Source organism: Malaya genurostris, chromosome 3 (genome assembly GCF_030247185.1).
Source record: "Malaya genurostris strain Urasoe2022 chromosome 3, Malgen_1.1, whole genome shotgun sequence".
Taxonomy (NCBI): domain Eukaryota; kingdom Metazoa; phylum Arthropoda; class Insecta; order Diptera; family Culicidae; genus Malaya; species Malaya genurostris.
The window spans coordinates 66,230,987-66,255,339 of NC_080572.1; the positions used below are offsets into that span (position 1 = coordinate 66,230,987).

Genomic DNA, 24,353 nt, shown 5'->3' on the forward strand with positions numbered 1-24,353 from the left:
TCTGATTTCCAAACCTCGTTACGACTACCGAAAAGCAAATGATAGTTGCGACCACAGCGTTTGAGGTTTTAACCACGCAGAAGGTGCACTTTCCGTCGCTGCTGGTTGAAGGTTTAACTCCCACGACGTCTGCTACCATCGAACGCACGAAAAGAAATGATCGATTTTCACCACGGTTCCCCTTTTATACGCATTCAGTTGAAGATATGTGCCTGACTACCTCAAAATCGTCGTCCTTGTGCGAAAAACCGAAGCGAAAGTAAAGAGTTTTCCGCATTATTTAAAAATTTTGAGAAAACTTAATTTTTGAGTTGTTTATGGTTATCTCTCACTGTTCAAAATATTATCCTAAATTCCTGATAATATTTTTGATGAAATAGTGAAAGAATTATGTTGCTACCATTAATACAAGTCGAGATAATCACGATTAAGTTCTGCCCATTCTTCCATATGGCTAATTTTGAAAAGGCACCCCATAGTAAAGTAAGTCGTATTCACGACAAAAAGAGAAGAACTTTTTTGGGGATTTATTTTGGGATCCAAAAAATGGAGTAATCCGAATTTTGTATAAAACACTTTTTAATATGTATTTAAGTACAAAAAAATGATGAGTTTAAAAATTGAACAGCAAAATGGCGGCTTGGCGGCATTTCCGCGAAAGTGCTGCATTTTGACGGCCGGAAACATAAGTCAAGTAAATCTTGACCAATTGATTCAAAAATTTTACAGAATATTCTCGATAGTTATCTCCACAGAGGTACGCGTGGGTGGTTTTAGGAAAATTTCGATGGAAAATTTGAAGAACTTGCCAAAACCCATAACATACAGACCTTAGAAAAACAATTTTACAACGATGTGGATTTGCATCAGTTCTTTGAAAAATTGATCTTATTCCGTGGAATGCTTCACGAAACTAACATTATTTCGTTTATAAATTGAATTAACATTGTTGTAAAATAAGTCGCGAGGCGAATGTCATATACCATTCGATTCAGTTCATCGAGTACGCATAATGTATGTGTGTATGTAACGTTATTTTGCACTAACTTTTCTCCGAGATGGCTGAACCGATTTTCACAAACTAAGATTCAAATTAAAGGGTTTGTTTTTGATCCGACTTACGGTCCCGAGAATATGGGATAAAATGTGCAACAAATTGTTAAAATAAGGGCACCAACTAATCTCGGAGATGGATGGCGATTTTCACAAACTTAGATTCAAATGAAATGTTTTGTTTGGATCTGACTTTCGGTTCCGGAGTTAATGGGGTGTTAATGTGCAAAAACATGAAAATGTGCCTGCTAATTTTTCTCAGAGATGGCGTGGTCGATTTTCACAAACTTAGATTACTATTAATGGTCTCAAAGTCCTCTACAAAACTTCCATTTCAGGTTCAACAAAACTTCAATTTCAGCTGAATCCGATTTCTGGTTCCGTAATTATAGGCAGTGGCGTCTCGTGACAAAATTTTCGAGCTGTGCACTGATTATGTGGTATGAAATCAGATGTAACAGTTCAGTTAGTTAAAACTAAAGATTGAGTAATGTATATTCGCTTGGGTTTTTCAATACAATAAAGTAACGATATACCCAGTTCTCACAGAGCCAAACGTGACTAAGAGAATAATAAATCTCAGAGCTGAGCTAAGTAATTCCTTTTCTTTTTGAATCTGTGCAGTAATTCATGTGCACGGAAAAGCCACTAACACAACGACAAGAGATACTTAAAACTTTGAGTTGGATTTATATGAGATGTGTGTAAATACATGAAATTTTGGTGCACAAGGCAAAGTGCTCGGGTTCAAAGCGCCATGTATTAGCTACGGTAATGCGTTATGAAAAGATTATTTAACTTTAATTGATCAGCAACCGCAAGCAGCTTAGGATGAATTTTTGCATACTGTGCTGTAAACAGAATCGCTCAATGTTTTATAGTCGGTGCCTAAAATCTAAAAAAATGGAAGACAGGTGGGGATGCAGTTAATTCGCTCAATTTTACCGGTTGTGCAGTGCCCGAGATGCACATAAGGACAAGACGCCACTGATTATAGGGTTTTTAGTGTAAAACCTCCAATTTCATACTACTAACTCGCTTTTCTCAGAGATGGCGTGACCGATTTGCACAAACTTAAATTGAAATGAACAAACTTATAGCCCCATACAAAACTTCTAAATTTTATCCAGATCCAACAACCGTTTCCGGAATTATAGGGTAAAGTGTGTTACAAATATTATACCATCACTTAAAGGGGCGAAACAAAATTCGTAAAAAATATTCTGAACCGACCACAAAACTACTCCACTACTCCAACTTCGTTTTGGCTAATGGCACGTCCTTCGTTTTAATTTTCCTTTAACTCGTTGACCGTTGGATATCAAGGTGTTCATCTCATCCGACCCTTTGACCGGGGGCGTTTCTTCTTTTTTTTTGTCCACTTCGTAGAAGTTCCGCAATGAAATACTCTTCCACGGATTTCCAGATACATGATCATAGCAAGCGCAAGAGATTTCCACTGTTTTTCTGACGCCTCTCGGGTTATCATTTTGACCGGTAAACCGTTCAAGAACTCATCAGATACCTGTAGCATTCCGCTCATTCCACGTGCCAGTTTGCCGGCCCCAAAACTGATTAGCAGACACTGGTTTGCATAAACAACCACAACACGCACGTGTGCATTCACCACCTAGCCCAACTTTCGGAAGTTACAGAAATCAACGCCGCAGAAGTGTGCCAATTCGTCGGTTCTGGACATTACAGTGCGTACCGTTGATCGAGGTTCTTTATCTGAACCCGGCTGTAGGTACGAAGCACACACCGCACCACTCGAAAGACACGTGTGCCGTTCGAGTTATCCGAGAGCCTTTTGTGGCCGTTTGATGATAAGACATGCGTGAATGCGTGTAAAAATTGCGACATTTGCAGCCATGAGTTGATTTCCTGCTTGTCGCGGCACCACCCGCCCTTCAGCACCTTCGTTTGGGTGCGGCATCCGTGGGCAGTAGTAACCTAACGAGCCCACGAGCAATGAGAACGATGGAGACTACTACGACCACCGGCGGCGCATTTGAATATCTTCGCAACTGTTGCAACTCATTGTTTGCCTACCGAGATAAAATCCGTTCCAAATTGCGTAAGACGCTCAACTGTTTGCTTTGGGAATGAGATGCAACAAACAATTGGTGGTGGTTTACATTTCGGTACCAGCTATTGCACATGTTGAGAAAACATTTGTATCTCGAGTGAAAGTGATATTTACATGTCGGGGCCCCGCGGAAGGCGGCTGTGAGAACAAGTGTTATTGGGTTGTTGTGAAGAGTTACTGTCATTTATTACGGTGCCGCAATCAACCATTTTTTCTAATTTGTTCAGCTTATCATTTCATTTACGCTTATACGAAAAGAATTTCATGATATACTTCTATCGATACTACCACGATATAACACTACTAAAAAATTCCTACGTGATGTCGGTGTATGTAGAATACAGAACCGCCATTCAACGACGATCTTAGATCTACCAATGATCTAATTCTCAGAGAACAAACCGGCGAACTTCTCAAAGAGCAAAAATTAGATGTTCGGAAAGCCATTGAGAAGGTTCCCCTTTCTCCCTGAAAAGGATTACCATTCCCAATAATTGGCTTTTGGGAGATCCAAATTTATTAAAATGTGCAACAAGAAACAAGAAAAAAAACATCGGCCTTTGCGGAATCGTCTTCGCTGTGCCCTCATCAACCTACCGACTCTCCAAAAAAGACGAGTATTTCTTCTACTCCAATAAAGCTATGTCCATTTAGAATCCGGAATCACTTAAGTTTGTTGCAGCGGCGCGGAATGTGACCACTGCAAGAATTCTTCCACAGCGGTTTGTTTACCTAGGCGCCCACTTTCTGCGGCATAAATTTCACGGTGTTTCGTGAAGTGAGTCCAAAGTTATTCCAGATGGAAGCCGAGAGGAGAGACAAAATTCTGCACACCCGCTTTGATAATCCAACGTGGTCCGCAATAAAAATCGCAAAAAAAATGTAAAATTGTCAAATCTACCGTGTATGATGTGTGCTTAAACGTTTCAGGGATCAAAATAGTGTGGATCGAGTGCCTCAATGTAAGCGTCGTAGTGGGATATATGACCACAATTCGTTTGCGAGCAGGATATCGGTCTTATCGAGCCAACAAACAGAACGTTGAAGCAATTTTTCGTCACCAAAACTCGAGCTCGGAAATTGTACTAGCAGGTTTTGATGAAGTACCAAGGATTCCTCCTCGTCGAAGATGAAACCTACGTCAAAATGGATTTCGGACAGCTTCCTGGCCAAAACATCTACATGGCGACGGCACGAGGAGATGTTCAGTAGCCGTTTGATCCGAGCGGCGTGCGGGGGAGGATTGGATAGGCGTTTCTTTTATAGTAAAAAAATGAAGGCTTTTGTTTCACACTTCACATATATAACAGTTCGAACACACACACATAGAAACACACATTTTGTTGCCAAAATTCGTTTTTATTATTCAACATAATTGCCATCAGAGGCGATACAGCGATTATAGCGATCTTCCAACTTTTCGATACCATTTTTGTAGTACGATTTGTCCTTTGCCTCAAAATAGGCCTCAGTTTCAGCGATTACCTCTTCATTGCTTCTAAATTTTTTACCAGCGGGCATTCTCTTGAGGTCTGAGAACAGGAAAGAGTCACTGGGGGCCAAATCTGGAGAATACAGTGGATGAGGGAGCAATTCGAAGCCCAATTCGTTCAATTTCAGCATGGTTTTTCGTTGTTGTTTTTGATCGATTGTGAGCTCACGCGGCACCCATTTTGCACAAAGCTTTCTCATATCCAAATATTCGTGAACAATATGTCCAACACGTTCCTTTGATATCTTTAGAGTGTCAGCTATCTCGATCAACTTCACTTTACGGTCATTGAAAATCATTTTGTGGATTTTTTTCACGTTTTCATCGGTAACAGCCTCTTTTGGACGTCCACTGCGTTTATCGTCTTCGGTGCTCATATGACCAGTACGAAATTTTGCAAACCACTTACGAATTGTTGCTTCGCCCGGTGCAGAGTCTGGATAACACTCATCAAGCCATTTTTTGGTATCGGCGGCACCTTTTTTCATCAAAAAGTAGTGTTTCATCAACACACGAAACTCCTTTTTTCCATTTTTTTCACAATAACAAGAGTAGCTTCACTCAAAATGCAATATCTCATCAAGCCATTTTTTGGTATCGGCGGCACCTTTTTTCATCAAAAAGTAGTGTTTCATCAACACACGAAACTCCTTTTTTCCATTTTTTTCACAATAACAAGAGTAGCTTCACTCAAAATGCAATATCTCACAAACTAATAATCAGACAGCTGTCAAATTTATACACGTATCTTTTGAAGGTTGGTACTAACTGAAAATGGTATGGATTTAATTCTAGTGGCGCCCTCTCATAGAAACGATACGAACTTTTCAGTCGATCTGTTATTTCTACTTATCACCACCGTGTACAATTGATTTCTTTTTCTTCTTGTGACAATTTTCGTATATAGGAAGGGCTTCTGCTATGCACTAAACTGCAAGGGTTCGGGATTCGAGGTTATCCTTTAATCAACCTTTCTCAAAACTGCACGGAAAGACCGTAATCAGCATTTTGGCGAAAAAATTAGTTTATTTCCTGGTTTTAGTTAGTTATTTTTTGAGACAACTAAAAAAATCTTACTTTTGCTTATTTAGATTTTTTAATTCTCATTCCCTTAATAATAATGAAATATTTGTTGAAATAATCTATTTTTTTAGTTGAATTCACCAATTAAACGTGCTGTCATGTCTTAGCTAAGGCACACTTCATTTCCATTCAACTATTTTTGTAGTTGAATTAGAGAAATAAAACGTTGTTTTCAACCAATATAGTAAATGGTTGAATTGGCTTCTGTAATTTGCAGCTATATGGCGCACTGTCACCGAAAAAACGTTAATACCGTAATGACTACTAGCCACTAGACGGCACACTACTACCGAAAAAAATTTCAGTCGCGGTTGTTTTTTCTATATTGGAAGGTATAAATACGATGTTGTATTGGAGAAGAAGACATAAACGAAACATAAACTTCTTTTTGAAAATTTTTCTTCTAAATCGCTGTTTTCATCATTCGATTTCGCGAAATCGACTCTCTCACTGAAAACTTTGAGTGCCTCGCTTCAAATGCGCACAAATTCTGAATAAATACACTTTCCACTAAGAGTTTAAGTGATTTTTAAATATCGGTTTAAAAATTTATATATGGATATATCGTAACAAATGCGAAAAACATCACAACAATTTGCAAGCAGTTTCAACAAGACTGTCCTTTTTAGCTTTTCAATGGATTGTTTTGCTTTGACACTTCTCATGAGTTTTTGGCTAATAAACTTGTTAATAAAACCAATTTCATTTTTGTTTTCTTTCTGCTGTCCTTCAGTAATGATGGTGATAGATGAATATAAACAAATTTTCTGATTTTAGTAACAAAATTAGAGAATTTCATGTTGGATTGAAATATTGCTGGTTTTTGTCCAGGATATTCGCCAACTAAACTCATTCTCTAAAAATAAGATTTTTTTTTCAGCAAAGTAAATTCTCAATTTTAACTAATTTTATAGTTATTTTAGAAATTTTGTTGTTGAAATCAACTAATTCGAAAACAGTAATACGAATTAGGCGCAGAGCTAATTTCGGTCGTTCCGTGTCGCAATGATCTTCCCGGAACGTTAAAATTAATTCTTTCCAGTAGCATTGGGCAATCGATGTTATCATTTAGTAGGTCGAACACGAAGACTTGTTGAAGGAGTACTCGTCTGTTTTGTAAAGTAGCTCAGTTGATGAGAGCACAGAGATATCCAAGGTAGTCTTCGAAGTGCGAATCGTACGAAGCACTTCTGCACCCTTCCGATCCGATGTGAACACTGTGATACGGAGCCCAATTTGTAACTCCATGTTCCAGAGTACTGCGTACTAGTGCGATGTAAACTGTCTTAAGGAAATATACGTCGTTGAAGTTTTGGGTGTTCCGTTTGATTAGTCCCAAAGCTGCATAGACCTTCGCAGTAACGAATGAAAACTGTTCGATAAAACGAAGCTTGCTATCGAGAATGTCGCCAAAGTCTTTAATAGACGAAATTCGCTCAACTGAAGCCATAATTACTGAGTTTTCGAATATAATTGTCATACCGTTTCTGTCACACCAATCCAGGGTTCGGTCAATATCCATTTGTAGATCAAAGAAATTCATAAGGGTTGTAATGATGCGATAAACTCTGAGATCGTCAGCATACATTACTTTAAATGACGACAATTCACTGCGAAGGTCGTTCACGAATAACACGAAAAGAAGTGGTCCGAAATGGCTCCCTTGGGGCACACCCGAAGTAACATGAAATGTATCCGAGAGTACAGATCCGATTCGCACGGAGGCACTTCCAGTTTTGTGAACCGGATGTTATGCAAGCTTCTTTCCACTTTGCTGTAGAATAGTGCTTAGCAAGCGAGCGATTGAAAAGCAGAGATGCAGGTAAAGCCAAAGCAGAAGAAGATTGCTTCACGAACGACGGAGGTACGGAGGTCTGAAAGAGCGTAGTTCAACATTTTTTATAGGCGATATTTACTTTCGTAAAAAAAAACACATTGAAATATGAAAATGTTCACACCTCTATGTGGGCATCATGCTCAATTAGTTTTGACACTTCTGGGTGCACGCTAAACGCAAACTATTAAACATAACTGAACTAATAGCCTTTTCCGTCACGAGATGGTGTTACTGTGATGTCTTTTTCGATTTGTATTGAATTTGTTAAAGTGAGCCATATTGATATATAATATATTTGGGCCATCTCTAATTTCGTGAAGCGGTAGTGCTCAAAAGTGAAAGCGAAAAAATCCGTATGCAAAATTTGATCCAGATCCCGACGTCTTATGCCAATTCAAAGACATGTGGCATCAGAAACAGTTTTCAAAGTTCCAGAGACGATTTTTTTCAAAAAATTTTTTTTTGAGATGACAATAGATCTCGAAGTTTCATGCAATTCTTTTACATTTGACATAAAAATATTTTTTTCGATTTCGGAATACTCAAACCACTCTTAATTGAAATTTTAGATCTGGATTTATAAAAAAAAACATTTTTTGGAAATCATAGATCCCGTAGTTTCAAATTCTAAGACATTCGGCATAAAAAAAAGTTCGTTTCGGAATCTATAAAATTTTCTATGTTCCAGAGTCGATTTAAATTTCGTTTCACTGTGGCATTTATTGACATTAAATAAATTTCAGAATACGAAAAAGGAGAAAATACGATTGACTTTTATGTTTCACTTTCAGAATGCTTGCACTAGTTTTGACACAATGTGACTGATTTATATTAAAATGGCGATAAATCACAAAAAAAACTACAAGGATCAGCCCCATGGGGTTGTTCGAGCTATTGATGTGGAACACGTTTGTTACGCGGCTTTTTTCACGAGGATTTCCGAAGCTACGCTGTTTTATATGCGGATTCCAGAAGTTACGCGGTGCGTATCTCTCGCGTAACAAAAGATCTGAGCGTATTAAGAACCAACATCGAACATGCGAACCCGGACTCTGTTTGCCTTGATTTGTGTTTGTCTTGTATCCGACAAAATTACCGAAATTACATCATTAGCCCAAATATATGCAATTATACCTACGTGCATAAGAGCGTAACGGATTCCGATATTTAAGCTTCTTTTCGCCAAGCTTGTATTCAAGTTTCGCATGCATGCAGTTATTTTTATAGCGTTCAGTTCTCTACCATTATTTTAGTAATGGTAGAGAACTGAACGATTTCTGTAATCGAGTTCATCTTATTTAAGTTAGAAATCATTTCAAGTACTTAAAATTTACCCTGAGATTCTTGCAAAGCGAAATAACAAATCATTTCATCCAAACTCGCATGACACAAGATCAAAGCAAACCAATTAAAGATCCAAATCGTTTTATGGCACTTTTTTTTCTTGCTGTCTAGCAACAACCTACCTCTAGCATGCTACGTATAAGATTGAAACGTTAGCTATAATTTCGCTTCTATTTATAGATTCGTGTGCTTCCAACAGCTTCGCTTTTGCATCGATTGACCAATCAGAGCGATGCTTTCCCTTTGATATATCGCTTACTCCTTCAACCGTCGTCTATGGCAGGGAAATCCGGTATGCCGGAGATTTTTAGCAGACAAAATATGACACTGGTAGCTATTAATAAAAATTCCAATCATACATAATTGAACATACGTGTCTTGATACATTCAAATCGAACTTAGAACTATTTCCAATCAAATGGCGAAATAATATTAATAATTGATGCAAAATTGACTGAGCTGTAAGTGTTTAAAACCTGACCACATTTCTACGTGTATTTTTCCTTGACTTGATTTGCACCCCTATTCTAGACAACAAAGATGTGATCCACATCAGAAACAATTTTTTTTAGCTTTAATTCTTATTTTTATTTATGCATTTAATAGATAGGAATAGATTTAACGCAGGTTTACACTGGTGCTTTATTTTGCTTTATAAATCTTATGAAGAACTGCCCGCGTGGCTGCAATATGATCTTGTAATGATTTTCAAAAGTTTTGGGCAGTTTACAGTTTCAATACGAGATTTATGATGTAACACTCAAGAAAGCTACAAGTATTTACCAACATTGAAAATGTTACTTACATAAAAATGAAATAATGTGAGTTCGTCTTCATGTTGTTTGGTGAAAAAATTGACGGGGGGCGACTATTTTTGAGTTCGCCTCGGACGACAGAAATGCTCACTACGCCTCTGGTAGCTAACATAGAGATACGCTGGAATCTAACCTTCGCTGCACCGTATGCACTCCCCACCCGATTTCTACAATCCTCTGGAAGGAATATATCATCAGTCTCATCCACCGGGCATGCAGCCGGCAAACAGCGATCACTCCGTATGACAGCACGACGCCGACGGTCGTCCATGATTTCCCGCTCGTCGCAAACAGCATCTCGAAGTCAAACGGTACGCGGGGTAAATCATTCGACATTCGCCATAAAACATTCGCCATTCGACGAAATTAATGTTGCCTGACACATCTGTTCTGCTTCCACGTTGATTGTTTTTTTTTTTGCTCTCACAAAAACACCGGCAAGTGGGAGAAGGTATCGAGGGTTACCAGAGATCCATCCAAGGACAACACTGTCGGTTGCCCTTCTGTCCCTCCCTGCGACCGACCGCGAGCACCCACTCACCAACTGTTAGGACGCCTGAAGCACCACCACCGCGGAGGGATCTCCAAAACGATCGTAATGATAGTAATTGCGCCGAGCTGCGGCTGCTGCCGTTGTTGGCTTTGGATTCCGTCGTCATTCGTATTCCATAGCAGTGAACGAGGAAAAAAATGAACGATACGAGAAACAACGAAAATCGTGCCGCTTGTTTTGATTGTAAGGAAATTGAATCTTGATGAAATAATTACCGCTGTGTGTCAGAGTTGTGGCGCTGTATCTCTTCTGTATCACATTCTATCCCTTAGTCAGTCGCTTGCCTCAGTTTTCAGATGTCAGATTGATTGCGGTGGGAAACTTAGTATCCTCAGATAGTAAGTCCATAGGGATTGATAGTGTTCCAAGATTCGTAGAATCTTGGAATTAGAAAAGTCTCGTCATATGTCATACACGAGCAGTGTTTCGAAACGGATGACCTTTTCTAGAATCAAATTTGTTGTCCCACGAAATCATGAATGTGGTTCATGATAAAAGCCACGAAAATCATTGGTAATAGCTTTCATTCCATCAATATCGAATGCGTTGTTTATCCGAGGACTATTTCGAAACGAATAAAATCGAAATCTAGTATCCTTTTACTGTATTTTTTTCTTCGACTCAAATTCTACATACCAAACGAAAGCAACAATTTGCATCATCAGTTAACAATTTTAACTTATGCCTCGACGAACTGAGCAAATGTCTGTGTGTGTGACAAATATTGTCACTTTTCACTTTTCTCTGAGATGGCTTCACAAACTTAGATTCAAATGAAAGGCCTTCAGATTGCCATAAGAATATTCCAATTTATTTGGATCAAACCCCTGGTTCCGGAGGTAGGCTGCTTAGTGTAAAAATGTCAATTTCAAGAATATTTTTTTCATAAGCTACCTCTTTATATTGGCTAGTGAATTTCTCTAGTTTGCAGATCATGATAGTTTGTAACCAAACAAAGGATTGATAGTCCCATAAATGATTTACTGAACTTTATCCAAGTCCGACACATTTTTTTGCCAAAATTCAAACCGTCGTAGAGAATTATTGAAAAAAATTAAGGTCACATTAGTTAATGGATGTATGAACTATGCCGATATTCAGTTTTCCAGAAGTACCGACAATAGTAATCAAATGTGATAAAATAGAGCTCACTTTATTTGCTAACATATAAGGCTTGCTTCAGATAGAATTGGAACAAAGACAATTGCCTGTATTTCAGTTATTTATTATTGAATTCAAGATCTTTTTTTATACAATTCTTGAATATTTCCTTTTAGGCGGCGCACACCTTCTTCGTCCATCGTTTTAGCTATCTTATTCCACCAGGTCGTCATCTGATTGATGTCTTTGACAACCTTTCCCTTTGCCTTGAGTCTCCTCTTCATGATTGCCCAGTCAATAGGGCGGAACTGGGGGCAGTTGGGTGGCTTAAGGTTTTTCGGAACAAACTGGACCCTTTTCTCTGCATACCATTCTTGAACGACTTTGCTGTAATGACAGCTTGCCAAATCTGGCCAAAACATTACGGGATGGTCGTGGGATCGAATGAACGGCAAAATTCGTTTTTGGAGACACTATTTTTGGTATAGTTCCGATGTCATTGTCTTATTTGTAACGAAAACTTTCGTTTTTTTGCCACGGCTGCAAATGCACTGCCAAATCATAAGTTTTCTTGCAAATTTGTCGGCAAAAACAAATTTAAATTTGGCTGGAACATCCCCCCGAGCCGTTTCCAAGTAAAATTGTTTACCTGGGATTTGCCCGAAGTCAGCCTTGACTTAGGTTTCATCGTCCATCAGAAGACACCCGTCGAATTTGGTCAGCACCTGGTCATATAGTTTCCGAGCACGAATTTTGACCACACCATTCTGTTTTATAGTCCGATTTGGCTCAATACGACTTGATTCCTTCACGGAAAGAAATCCGTTACTGCTGTTATGATTAAATAATCATGACATTAATCATTCTAACTTGCCATGAAACCATGAGCAATAAGTCTTTTCCCATGAAAATTAATCATAATCCGAAAATGCGTTACTTGAGAAATGCATCAGTATCTTTCAGAGCTCGTAACTCCGATTTTCTTCCCGGATATCACTTTGAACCCTCTTCCTCAAGAGATGTGATAGATTGCTTAATAGAGTAATGGTAAGGCAAGAAGCAGACAGTGAGAATCAAGAGCTACTGAAGATATTTATTTCATACTGAGGTATATTCCTTTCATAATTGTGTTGTTCCATCCAACAACTGATAGAGACTTGACAACATAAAGATTTTAAATAAATATTTTAAATAAGACGATTTGGCAAACGATTTTTTGAAAAAAAAAAATAAAGAAAAATCGTTCCGCGGTATCTGCAAGAATTCGACATAGAGTTTGTTTTAAGAGGTTTGATTCACACGTGTTTTTGCATGCAGTTTGTTAAAGTGTTTTCTGAAACACAAAATCAAAACTGAACGCAAGTAAACACGTTATTTTAGGCGTCGTCGTTTTTCAGAAAACATATTTTAATTTGTAATGATTCAGATTAACAGACATTCGTCGTGCTTTTCACTGTTTTGCAATTCAAATGTATATCATTTGAGACATTAGTTAAAATCGCGTAAAAAATACGTTCATCGCATCATTTGATTTAATTCATATTCGAAACCTTCATATTTTAAAACATAACGCCTGAATTTATGTTGCAATGACTACCATCGTAGCAGAAACACGCCTGAAGTTATACCCAAGAACGTCAAGTGCGTTACGCTTAAATTTCATCGAAATCAGCTCTAATGGATCATGATCCCAGAACTTTTAATCATGGTGTATTATCATAACATGAAAATATACGATTTTCCCCAAATCATGACTCATTTTGCTTATATCTAGAATCGTAATTTTGCCCGAGTTCCCGGAGTCGAGTTCTCCTCACGGTACTACGGGCAGTACCGAATTTTCTGGCCAAATCACGGTCCGACAGATTAGGATTCCTCTTAATCGTCTTCAAAATCTTACCACGCAGTTTCCGGTCGACAGTTCCAATCCAACGATTGGCTTGAGGCTTCCGAATCGTCGTCAATGTTTCCTTATACCGATTGATAACGCGCCATACGGTATTTCTGGACAATTTCAGCTGTTTAGTAAGCCTAGATGCAGACCACAATGGATTTTCCAAATAACTGTACACAATTTTTCCCCTTCTTTCGGCTTCCATGTTGATTGTTCACAGTCGATTTGCGGAATGTCCAAAATCATACGTGAAGCTGACAAAATTCCCGACAAGTGGGCGCCAAAAACTACCAAATCCGTCCACCAGGAGCGCCACAATATGAGCAAAAGTTTGTTCCAATTCTAAATGAAGCAAGCTTTAATTGAATAGATTTTCACTAACTTAAATTCAAATGTAGTATATCAATGTAGTAATATTATGCAACAGAAATCTTCAAAACTATTTTCTAAACTTTTTTTAAAATTTTAGTATTTAGAGGAATTTTTGCTGTAATATATAAGAGCAAATTAAAATGCCCATACCCATTGCTTACTTGTCTATTTATAGCTCTTCCAGGTATCTCCAGGTTCTGAGTAGTCCAAGACCTTCAGTAAAAACAGGTCTTAAGATCTTCACGAGCAATCAGCAGCCTATGAATAAATATTCTAAGCTGTTCATAGTCGTGGAGCTATATAGTGCCTACTTGACTATTTTGATCTGGTCCAGGACAGTTCGCAGTCATCCAAGCACATCAGTGACAACAGGTCTTAAGATCTTCACGAGTAATCTGTTTCACGAGTTTATGAATAACTTTTCAATGCTGTTCATAGTCATTGAGTTACATATTGCTTACTTGTCTATTCTGACATGTTTCAGGAATATCTTCAGTCATCCAAGGACTTCAGTGATTCGCGAGTATGGAGTATGAAGATTAAGTTTTTCAATGCACTTTGTTATTCTGATAGATCTTACAATCTGAACCGCAGATAGTTTTTGGATGGCATAGATCATTCACAATAGGCCTATTTTTTGCATGTATGGTATCACGGGCATGGGCCGAGGACGTTCATTAACGCAGGCTGGTACATTTTTTTGGGTGACCCAGAGAATATACGATAAACTTCTTAATTCTAAATGGAATCACGAATATAGACCGTGATCAATAAGTTCGTTATCGCAGTTTGCTATGTTGGTATATCTTAAGGCCGGATCTCTAGATAGTTTTTGGATGATCTAGAATATTAACAATAAGTAAATAATTTAAATGTGGTATCAAGAACATGAACAGAGTACAAGGATTTTGATAGTTCACTTGATTCCGCTGGTAGATTTTAAGACTTATACTCCAAGTAGTTTTTGAAAGAACAATCACTATCTCATAACTGATCACAATGATTCAATTGATTGAATGTGATACCACGAGTATGGACCACAAAAAAAGAAACTCACTAACAGAGATGGCATTTCACCAGAGTTATACACGCTAGAGTCAGATTTTTGCCACACCGAGGATGCAAAAAACGAAGCACCGCACAAAGAGGAAAGCGCACTTCTTCTCAGTGTCGAATAGACAGCATTTGAGTGTGTGCTTGTGGTTAAAGCAGCTGGCGCGAGTGAAACACATTTTCTTCGCATGAATCGCTCACACGCGCTCTCGTCTAAATACACCCAAGTGACCACTGGCGCGTGATGGTGAGCAAACACTTCTGTGACCTTCAATTAATAGAGAGTAGATCTGGCCTTGCTATGAAAAATTTGCAAGGAAAACCGAAAATTTTACGATAAATTGTTTTATTTTGCTGATTTTGCGTGTCCACGCTTCATCTACGAAAACCATACAGCAGAGTGCTCACCGGCGTGTACACCTCTGTGAAAGTATCTGCATCCACCTCAGAGAATTTATTAGCTAATGCTCTAGCACTTTGGTGCGATTCAGTGGAAGAGGTAAAAGGAAATAAACAAACGCACTCATGATGCGTGTACACTTTACACAACAGTGGTGTATAAATGTGAAAGAGAAGAGCTCTCGTTGAAGTTGTCAGTGTGAGGGGAGAAATTTTGCTTGCTCTTCGTCACACAGAGGAGATAGACATCTCTGCTCACTAATGTCATCGGTTTCGTTGGTAGACCTCAAGACCTATATTCCAAATAACCAAACAATTCCGTAATGTACATTTTATAAAATTCAATTCACTGAAGCATGTTGGATTGTTTTGTATACGTATAAATGAAAATTTCTATCATTATGCAAAAACTTTTTTTACGCGATCATCGCGTAAAAAAAGTTTTCGTAAACTAAGTTCACGTACATTAAATTGAGGTTTCAGTGTACAAATCAATCCGACATGCTTCAGGGACTTGAATTATGTGAAAGATACATTATTGATTGGTTTAGTTTCGAAGAATCTTAATAATGGGGATGAGCATCCAAGAATTCTCTGGAAAACAGATATTTTATATAATCACTTGACTTAAGGTGACCTTCGTATGACTATTGAGTGCGGTATGTACTCGTGGTACTACATACAGAAAATTGACCTACTGTGATAAGATCTGTAGCAGAACTTTGTCATCCAAAACCACCTCGGAACAGGCCTTAAGGTTCAGCGTCTTAAAACATATTCTGTTTTCAAGGTCAACTGTGACAGACATTGCCAAAATAAAAACATAAAACTTCGTATAACTCAAAAAACAAACATCCGATCTCAAAACCATTCAATAGCGTTCAGGACGACGGGGAGACCTGTCATTTGTGACTGGTTTGACTAAAATCGGTCCAGTTATACACACCCGGACATTTGCACAGTTCGTCGAGGTGAATCGATTGGTATATGGCACTCGACCCTCCGGGCCTCGGAAAATTTGTCTAAAGTTTGAGCGAATTCTACACCTATTGTTTATATTTATAATAAAAGGTATAAAGCTTATTTTGTACCCCTAAATTTATGCTAGGGGCACATACCCTGTACGACTAACAAGTCAAAACTGATGTCGCCCGAGACGTCAGTTTAGACATTACATTTCGGTGGAATAGAAAAAAAGTGTTTTGCAATAAGCATTAACTTTTCGTACGCCTAGTGGTTTATGTTGAGTTAAAGACTGTCCCAGAAAGTATGGACGCACTTTGATTTCGCTGTAAATAATTCACAAGTGTTAGATATTCAAATTTCATTCGATATACTGATAATATTAGACTACAACAACAGAATATTATTCTCAACATTTGCTACTTAGCCATTGTAGACTAGCTGGCGCACCTTCTTGCGAACGTTCCTCATTAAATTTCGTACAGACTTCTTGGCGGCAAGTTTTGACCATTTTTTTCAATCTTTTTCGAACTGTTTTATGGTTTCGGCTGCCGAGACATGTTTCCTAAGATGTGACTTCGTTAATGCCCAATATTCCTCAATTGGTCGAAGTTGTGGGCAATTTGGTGGATTCATGTCTTTTGGGACGAAAGTGAAATTTTTGGTAGTATACCATTCTACCGTTGATTTCGAGTAGTGGCAAGAAGCAAGATCTCGCCAGAAGACAACAGGATCCTTGTGGCTTCGAATCATGGGTAGAAGTCGTTTTTGTAAACATTCCGTGATGTATATTTCGCTGTTCATTGAAGCAGTGATGATGAAGGGTTTCAAAATCTTACCGCAGCTACAAATTACTTGCCAGACCATAGCTTTCTTACCAAATTTTTCGACTTCAATCGATGTCTCGGACTGGTTTAACACTTGTCCTTCTCGCACCGTATAATATTGTGGTCCCGGCAAGGATTTGTAATCGAGTTTTACGTAGGTTTCGTCGTACATGATTATGCAGTTCAATTTTCCAGCAAGAATCGTATTGTACAGCTTTCGAACCCTCGGCCTGATCGATGCTTCTTGTTTCGGACTACGTTTTGGTTGTTTCTGCTTCTTATAGGTTCGAAGATTCAAACGTTCTTTAGCACGAAAAACATTTGACTTCGAAGTGCCCTCTTTTTTGGCCACATCCCGAACTGAGACCTCCTTCTTTTGCTCGAACGCCTTCAGTATACGTTTATCCAACTGAGGGTTAGCAGGACCTTTTTTTTTGACCCGTTTTCGGTTTATCCTCACCGATCTTCCAGATTGCATTTCGCACGACTTTTTCACTTACTCCTTCCATTTTTGCTATCTTTCTCAGTGACAGCCCGAGTTCTGTGCACCATTTGTACATAATTTTTCGACGTTATTTTGCTGAAAGTTCACTCATTTCGAAACAAACTAATGAATACGAATAAACAACTGCACAAGTGGTTAGAGAAGAGTGTAAACAACAGGACGCAGCCTAAAAATTGACAGATTCTGAACCATTGCGAAATAGCAGCGGTTTTTGGTTGCGTCCATACTTTCTGGGTCAGTCTTTAAGCACAAGAGAGATATTTACGATTAAGTTCTACCCAGTTTCCTTCAGGGTAAATTTTGGAAAGACTCCCCATAGTAAAGTAAGTAATGTCAATTCTGAGGGACGGGGTATAGCGTGGTGGGTAAGTCGATGTCCTTCATGCAGCCCGCCTGGGCTTGATTTGCAACCCCACTCATAAGGCCAGAATGTTATTCAAGCTCGAAGAGACGAATGATATTAAGGTTAAAACCTCTATAATTGAAACAAAAAAAATTCATACTGTGCACATCGCAAGTAATATTTACAACTTTACACATTCATCGACTCATCTCTGTCCGTCACCCGCTGGGAAATGACAGTTCGGATTCATTTTTCATCTCTCATTCTGGATGATTATTTTGAATCCTACCGAAATGAGTGATAATATTTAATGTTTAATGGTTGGGTCATTTTTGATATACAGAAATTCTGCCTTTCACACAATTGGGATAAATTGCATAAATTTACGACACATTTTTGCTATTGATTTCACACATTGTTCATGTATTCTGATATATTTTTAAGTGCAAAATTTACGCGTCTGTGTGAAGAGCTGGATAAATTTGACATAGAATTCAGTTATTCTTGTAAAATTCAGTGTCATATGTCGATATTCGTCATCTGGAAATTTAATAATTTTTTGCAGTGTAAAGTACAGAAATGCTCGAGCGAATCTTATTCTATCTTGAAGTTATTCCAGGTGACTTGATCGGTATTAAAGTCCAATAAGCACAATTCTGATTGAATATGCGCTGTGGCACACGTTGCAACACGATATCATCACTTCATAGCATTTGTTCCCTTTCAAAGCCAGGATCTACCTGCAAACTTTCAACTGCAACGTGATCGGCTAGATCATATGCACGATTGTAGAAACAAACCATACCCGGGGAAATGTTGTTTCGAGCAGCCTCCTCACCATTTTCATCTCCCATCCTCGCACCATCGATTGGTAGCGAACAGAACACATTATCATGAGAAAAATATTCATTCCAAACATCAGAAATTCTACGGCAGCCGTTCAGTGCCGATTGATAATTACAATTAATCTGTGTCTCTTGCGTTTTTCCTCTCTAATTACAGTGTCCCTGTGCATCACATCCACGTTGGCCATTTCCTAGGACCCGTCGATTCAGCGCCCTATCCGGACATCCATCGCTGGCAACCCTGCACTGTTGCGGCATTTCGTAGGAACATTCCCCAAGCAAACATCTTGCCGGTGGTGGTGGCCAACACAGCCAGAACACAAGAAGTACCGCCAAACCTTCCCCATTCAAATCCACGACTGGCAGCTACACTAACTACAAACTAGAAAACACAGATCTCACCCCCCACCCCTGGCGTCAGCGTCAGCATCTTCCGCCTCCGTCGTTCGAGCAATCATTTTCCGTGCTCGATTTCTTGGACACTTGGCAGTTGGCAGTTGAGGGCAGTACGCAAACCGCGACCGTGTAAATGCTTGGAGGTAGGTAATTAATCATATTCTTTGTCGCGATTTGGTTGGAATGTAACCCAAATGATGGGGAGGGAGCCCCCGCATTTGCATCTCGATCGCTGTTGCATTATTAATGTTTGGAGTCCGATCCGGGATAAGGTTCCCGAGGGGAACTGAGTTGTCAATTTGAATATTTCATTTTTGTATTATTATTATTCTGCACTAATAAGACAGTGTAAAGAACGGAAGGAACCAGCAGGGCCGCTACTGACTCGGTGAGAAAACACCAAGACCGGAATGCGGTAATCGGCAGTAAGAGGTGATGACGTAATTCTCCATTTATGAGAACCTCGTACTTTCGAATCGTGATGTTTTGATTACTCTGTTCGTGATTGGGGAGAGGAAATGAAGGCTTCCATTTAATGGCTGTACTTAGTAGCAGCGAAGGACCGCTTCAATAAAGATGCAACTGGATTTATGTTTTCACCCAAGCTGCACACGACTGAGCAATCGCTTTGGAATGCGTCATTAGTTTACTTGTTTTCTTCATCTGAAAATGTTTTTAATCAAATGAAAAAAAATAAGAAGTCAAAATGGCAATTGTAATAATTCTGAAGGATCTTAAATTTTAGAGAGTTCAGTTCATTCAGGTTAAAAAGTTGTAAACATAAATTAATTTCAAACCAATTTTTTATTCTGTTCGTTTAGGTAAAAAGACTGAATTTTTTTCCCAGAACAGAAGTTATAAAACTAGTTTTGTCATTCTCTGGTAATTTGAAGTAAGTTTCTAGCACACTGTTCTTTTTTTTTATTCAATAATATAATATAATATTAAGGCACACTGCTTAAGCTCTAAGATGCCAAGGGTATTTACTAATCTTAATTATCGTCTAACTTAAAACTAGAGTAGTATCATTATGTAATATAGTATCTGGCGATCGGTAGTGGCCGGTGAATTGAATTTAGGATGAGATGATTACAGATGGCGATGGTAATTTTCTATGTTGGCCGCATTCTTCGGTCCGTGAGGGTCCGCGGGAAACACCCCCAGGCTACGAAGGCCCGGCGGGTGGCCCGCATGCTGGTCATTGACTGGAGCGGTCTTCCGTTGATGGTGATGTTACGGAAGAGAATGAAAAAAAGAAGTAAATATTGTGGGAAACGGGGTAAAAAAAGGGGTGTGGGAACAAAATGTTTGAAAACGACAGAGATCTAATTAGTTGCCATCGAGATGGTGAAAAAACAGGGAAAGGGGAACGAAAAAGTTAGTGACAAAAAAAAAAGATCTTGTTACTTCCACTAGCACACTGTTTGTTGTTAGGCAACCAGTTGCCTGATGTAATATACAATCTCATACCACTTGTGTTATACCACCGGATGATATAAACCAAATCCACACCACTTGTGTTCAGTAGAAGTTCAATGTACTCTTTCAATTTTGTGAATAATAAATCAGAATATCGAGAGAGGCCATCACTTAACCCAATAGAAACGTATCGGATGGCAGAAGTGGAAATGCCAATGTCCTACTGTTAACAATGCGCGGATGATTTTCAACCTCACATTTAGAGAATAATATCCAATATGTCGGTTTTAGTCACGATTGATTCATAAAAGCTAGTGAGCGAAAGAAAATTCTCCAAATGGGACGGACATAGCGTGATGGGTTAGTTTTGCAATGACTGAGCGGAAATATATATTGGAGAAGCCAAGTGAAAGAAAAACTAACAGAAAAGATGAATTTTTTGGAAAAAGATACGCTCAGAGACAGGACTCGAACCTGCGTTCTTATGCATTCCGTGCATACGCGCTACCATTTCGCCACTCTGATCTTGTTTTAGCCACTGCAAAACTCGAAACAGACACAGTAGCAACGTACATCGAACATGGTCTACATCCTGGCCGTCTCACCCGACCGATATCTCACATCCAAACATCTTCTCTGTTCATCAAACACTAGTCCTCTCGCTTTATACCTATTTCTCCGATCAAGCATTGAGTAGGAGAGTGTATTTATAATCGCTTGTCACCTTCTTAATGGTGCCAGTCGCTGGCTGGACATCGTCAGCGACAGACCCCTATATGAAGGTTGTATTGATTGTCTGCCCTTTCCTACCAGAAGCAGATTGTTACGGAAAATCAAACCGCAATTGTTTTTAACGATTTATTAATTTTTAGTTTGACGTAAAGCCGCCATGACTATGTTCAGTTTTTGCAATGACTGAGCGGAAATATATATTGGAGAAGCCAAGTGAAAGAAAAACTAACAGAAAAGATGAATTTTTTAGAAAAAGATACGCTCAGAGACAGGACTCGAACCTGCGTTCTTATGCATTCCGTGCATACGCGCTACCATTTCGCCACTCTGATCTTGTTTTAGCCACTGCAAAACTCGAAACAGACACAGTAGCAACGTACATCGAACATGGTCTACATCCTGGCCGTCTCACCCGACCGATATCTCACATCCAAACATCTTCTCTGTTCATCAAACACTAGTCCTCTCGCTTTATACCTATTTCTCCGATCAAGCATTGAGTAGGAGAGTGTATTTATAATCGCTTGTCACCTTCTTAATGGTGCCAGTCGCTGGCTGGACATCGTCAGCGACAGACCCCTATATGAAGGTTGTATTGATTGTCTGCCCTTTCCTACCAGAAGCAGATTGTTACGGAAAATCAAACCGCAATTGTTTTTAACGATTTATTAATTTTCAGTTTGACGTAAAGCCGCCATGACTATGTTCAGTTTTTGCAATGACTGAGCGGAAATATATATTGGAGAAGCCAAGTGAAAGAAAAACTAACACCACTAGATGGCTTAGAACGGGTTTTTCGAACTCAAGCCAAAAATCGAATCGTTAAAGATACATGCGAAAATCTCGTTCTGTTTAATCCGTTTTTTTTTCGGTGCAAGAACACACAGTTTACAAACAACTAAAAAAATAGCAAGAACAGTACATCGCTTTTTTTAAATTCAAGCATTTTGATAACCTAAAACAATTTTTTTTCTCCAATATATTTTTATTTATTTATTGTGAGAACACATGTTTTTTATCAAGCGAATAATGTTGAAAACTCATAATTGTAAAGACTGTCCCAGAAAGTATGGACGCACTTTGATTTCGCTGTAAATAATTCACAAGTGTTAGATATTCAAATTTTATTCGATATACTGATAATATTAGACTACAACAACAGAATATTATTCTCAACATTTGCTACTTAGCCATTGTAGACTAGCTGGCGCACCTTCTTGCAAACGTTCCTCATTAAATTCCGTACAGACTTCTTGGCGATAAGTTTTGACACTTTTTTCCAATCTTTTTCAAATTGTTGAATGGTTTCGGCTGCCGAGACATGTTTCCTAAGATGTGCCTTCGTTAATGCCCAAAATTCCTCAATTGGTCGAAGTTGTGGGCAATTTGGTGGATTCATGTCTTTTGGGACTAAAGTGACATTTTTGGTAGTATACCATTCTACCGTTGATTTCGGGTAGTGGTAAGAAGCCAGATCTGGCCAGAAGACAACAGGATCCTTGTGGCTTCGAATCATGGGTAGAAGTCGTTTTTGTAAACATTCCTTGATGTATATTTCGCTGTTCATTGAAGCAGTGGTGATGAAGGGTTTCAAAATCTTACCGCAGCTACAAATTGCTTGCCAGACCATAGCTTTCATACCAAAAATTTTCGACTTCAATCGATGTCTCGGACTGGTTTAACACTTGCCCTTCTCGCACCGTATAATATTGTGGTCCCGGCAAGGATTTGTAATCGAGTTTCACGTAGGTTTCGTCGTCCATGATTATGCAGTTCAAATTTCCAGCAAGAATCGTATTGTACAGCTTTCGAACCCTCGGCCTGATTGATGCTTCTTGTTTCGGACTACGTTTTGGTTGTTTGTGCTTTTTATAGGTTCGAAGATTCAAACGTTCTTTAGCACGAAGAACATTTGACTTCGAAGTGCCCACTTTTTTGGTCACATCCCGAACTGAAACCTCCTTCTTTTGCTCGAACGCCTTCAGTATACGTTTATCCAACTGAGGATTAGCAGGACCTTTTTTTCGACCCGTTTTCGGTTTATCCTCAAAGGTGTTATCCTCACCGAACTTTCTGATTGCATTTCGCACGGCTTTTTCACTTACTCCTTCCATTTTTTCTATGTTTCTCAGTGACAGCCCGAGTTCTGTGCACCATTTGTACCCAATTTTTCGACGTTATTTTGCTGAAAGTCCACACATTTCGAAACGAACTAATGAAAACGAATAAACAACTGCACAAGTGGTTAGAGAAGAGTGTAAACAACAGGACGCAGCCATTAAAATTGACAGATTTTGAATCATTGCGAAATGGCAGCGGTTTTTGGTGGCGTTTCTGGGACATTCTTTACCTTGAATATGGGTATTTTCGGAACGGATATAACAAAAATTTGAGTTCCTTCCGAAATTCAATACGGCGACTCTCGGTTTATCGAAATTCCTTGAAAACTCTTACAATATGGGTATGCTCGGAACGGATTTGATTAGCAGAAGCCGGAAAATTATGTTTGGGGTCGTTTCGAAATTCAAGGTGACATCGATATTTTTTGAAAACTCTTATAATTGGGATACTTTTAGACCGGATTCAATGATTAGATGCTGGCGGCTTCCGGTATATCGACATTTCTTGAAAATCCTTACTTACATTGTATAAGTTTTCAAAGATTATCAGTAAACCGGAAGTTGTCATCTTAGATTTCAGATCGACCTCAAATGGCGTTTCTCGATACCTACACATCAAATCCGTTTCGAAAACATCCATAATGAAAGGGTTTTCAAGAAATATTAATAAACCGGAAGTCGCCATCTTGGAATTCAGAACCACCTCAAACATTGTTTTCCGACATCTACTCATCAAACCTGTTTCGAAAATATCCATATTGTAAGGGTTTTCATGGAATTTCAATGAACCGGAAGTCGCCATCTTAGGTTTTGAAATGACCCCCAGTATCATTTTCTCTTCACATCCGTTCCGAATATAGCCATGTGATTGAGGGTTTCCTTATTCATTACACAATACTTTTTTCTCGAAGTAAATTCCAAATAACGTAAACTTTTTTTACGAACTAAATCCCAGAAAACGTTAAGGTTTTTCACGAATCAAAACCCAAAAAACGTATCAGGTGTACAACTTTGCATCAGCCGTTTTTTCCAAAATTAAAAGCTTTATTACGAAAAAGTGCTTACAGGTGTATTATTCAAAGTATTGTCCGTCTAGCTAGCGACAAATTTCTTCCATC

At 38.8% G+C, this 24,353-nt stretch overlaps 1 protein-coding gene across 1 annotated transcript in view; it reads left to right on the forward strand.

Annotated features, from left to right (window-relative positions):
• Positions 1-24,353, forward strand: part of LOC131439350 (transcription factor Ken 2) — a 180,174-nt gene that overhangs the window by 95,095 nt on the left and 60,726 nt on the right. The window contains exon 3 of the mRNA XM_058610257.1: positions 18,726-19,107. Within this exon, the coding sequence (XP_058466240.1) occupies positions 19,098-19,107 (10 nt within the window). The 5' untranslated portion in view covers positions 18,726-19,097. The remainder of the gene's footprint in view (positions 1-18,725; positions 19,108-24,353) is intronic.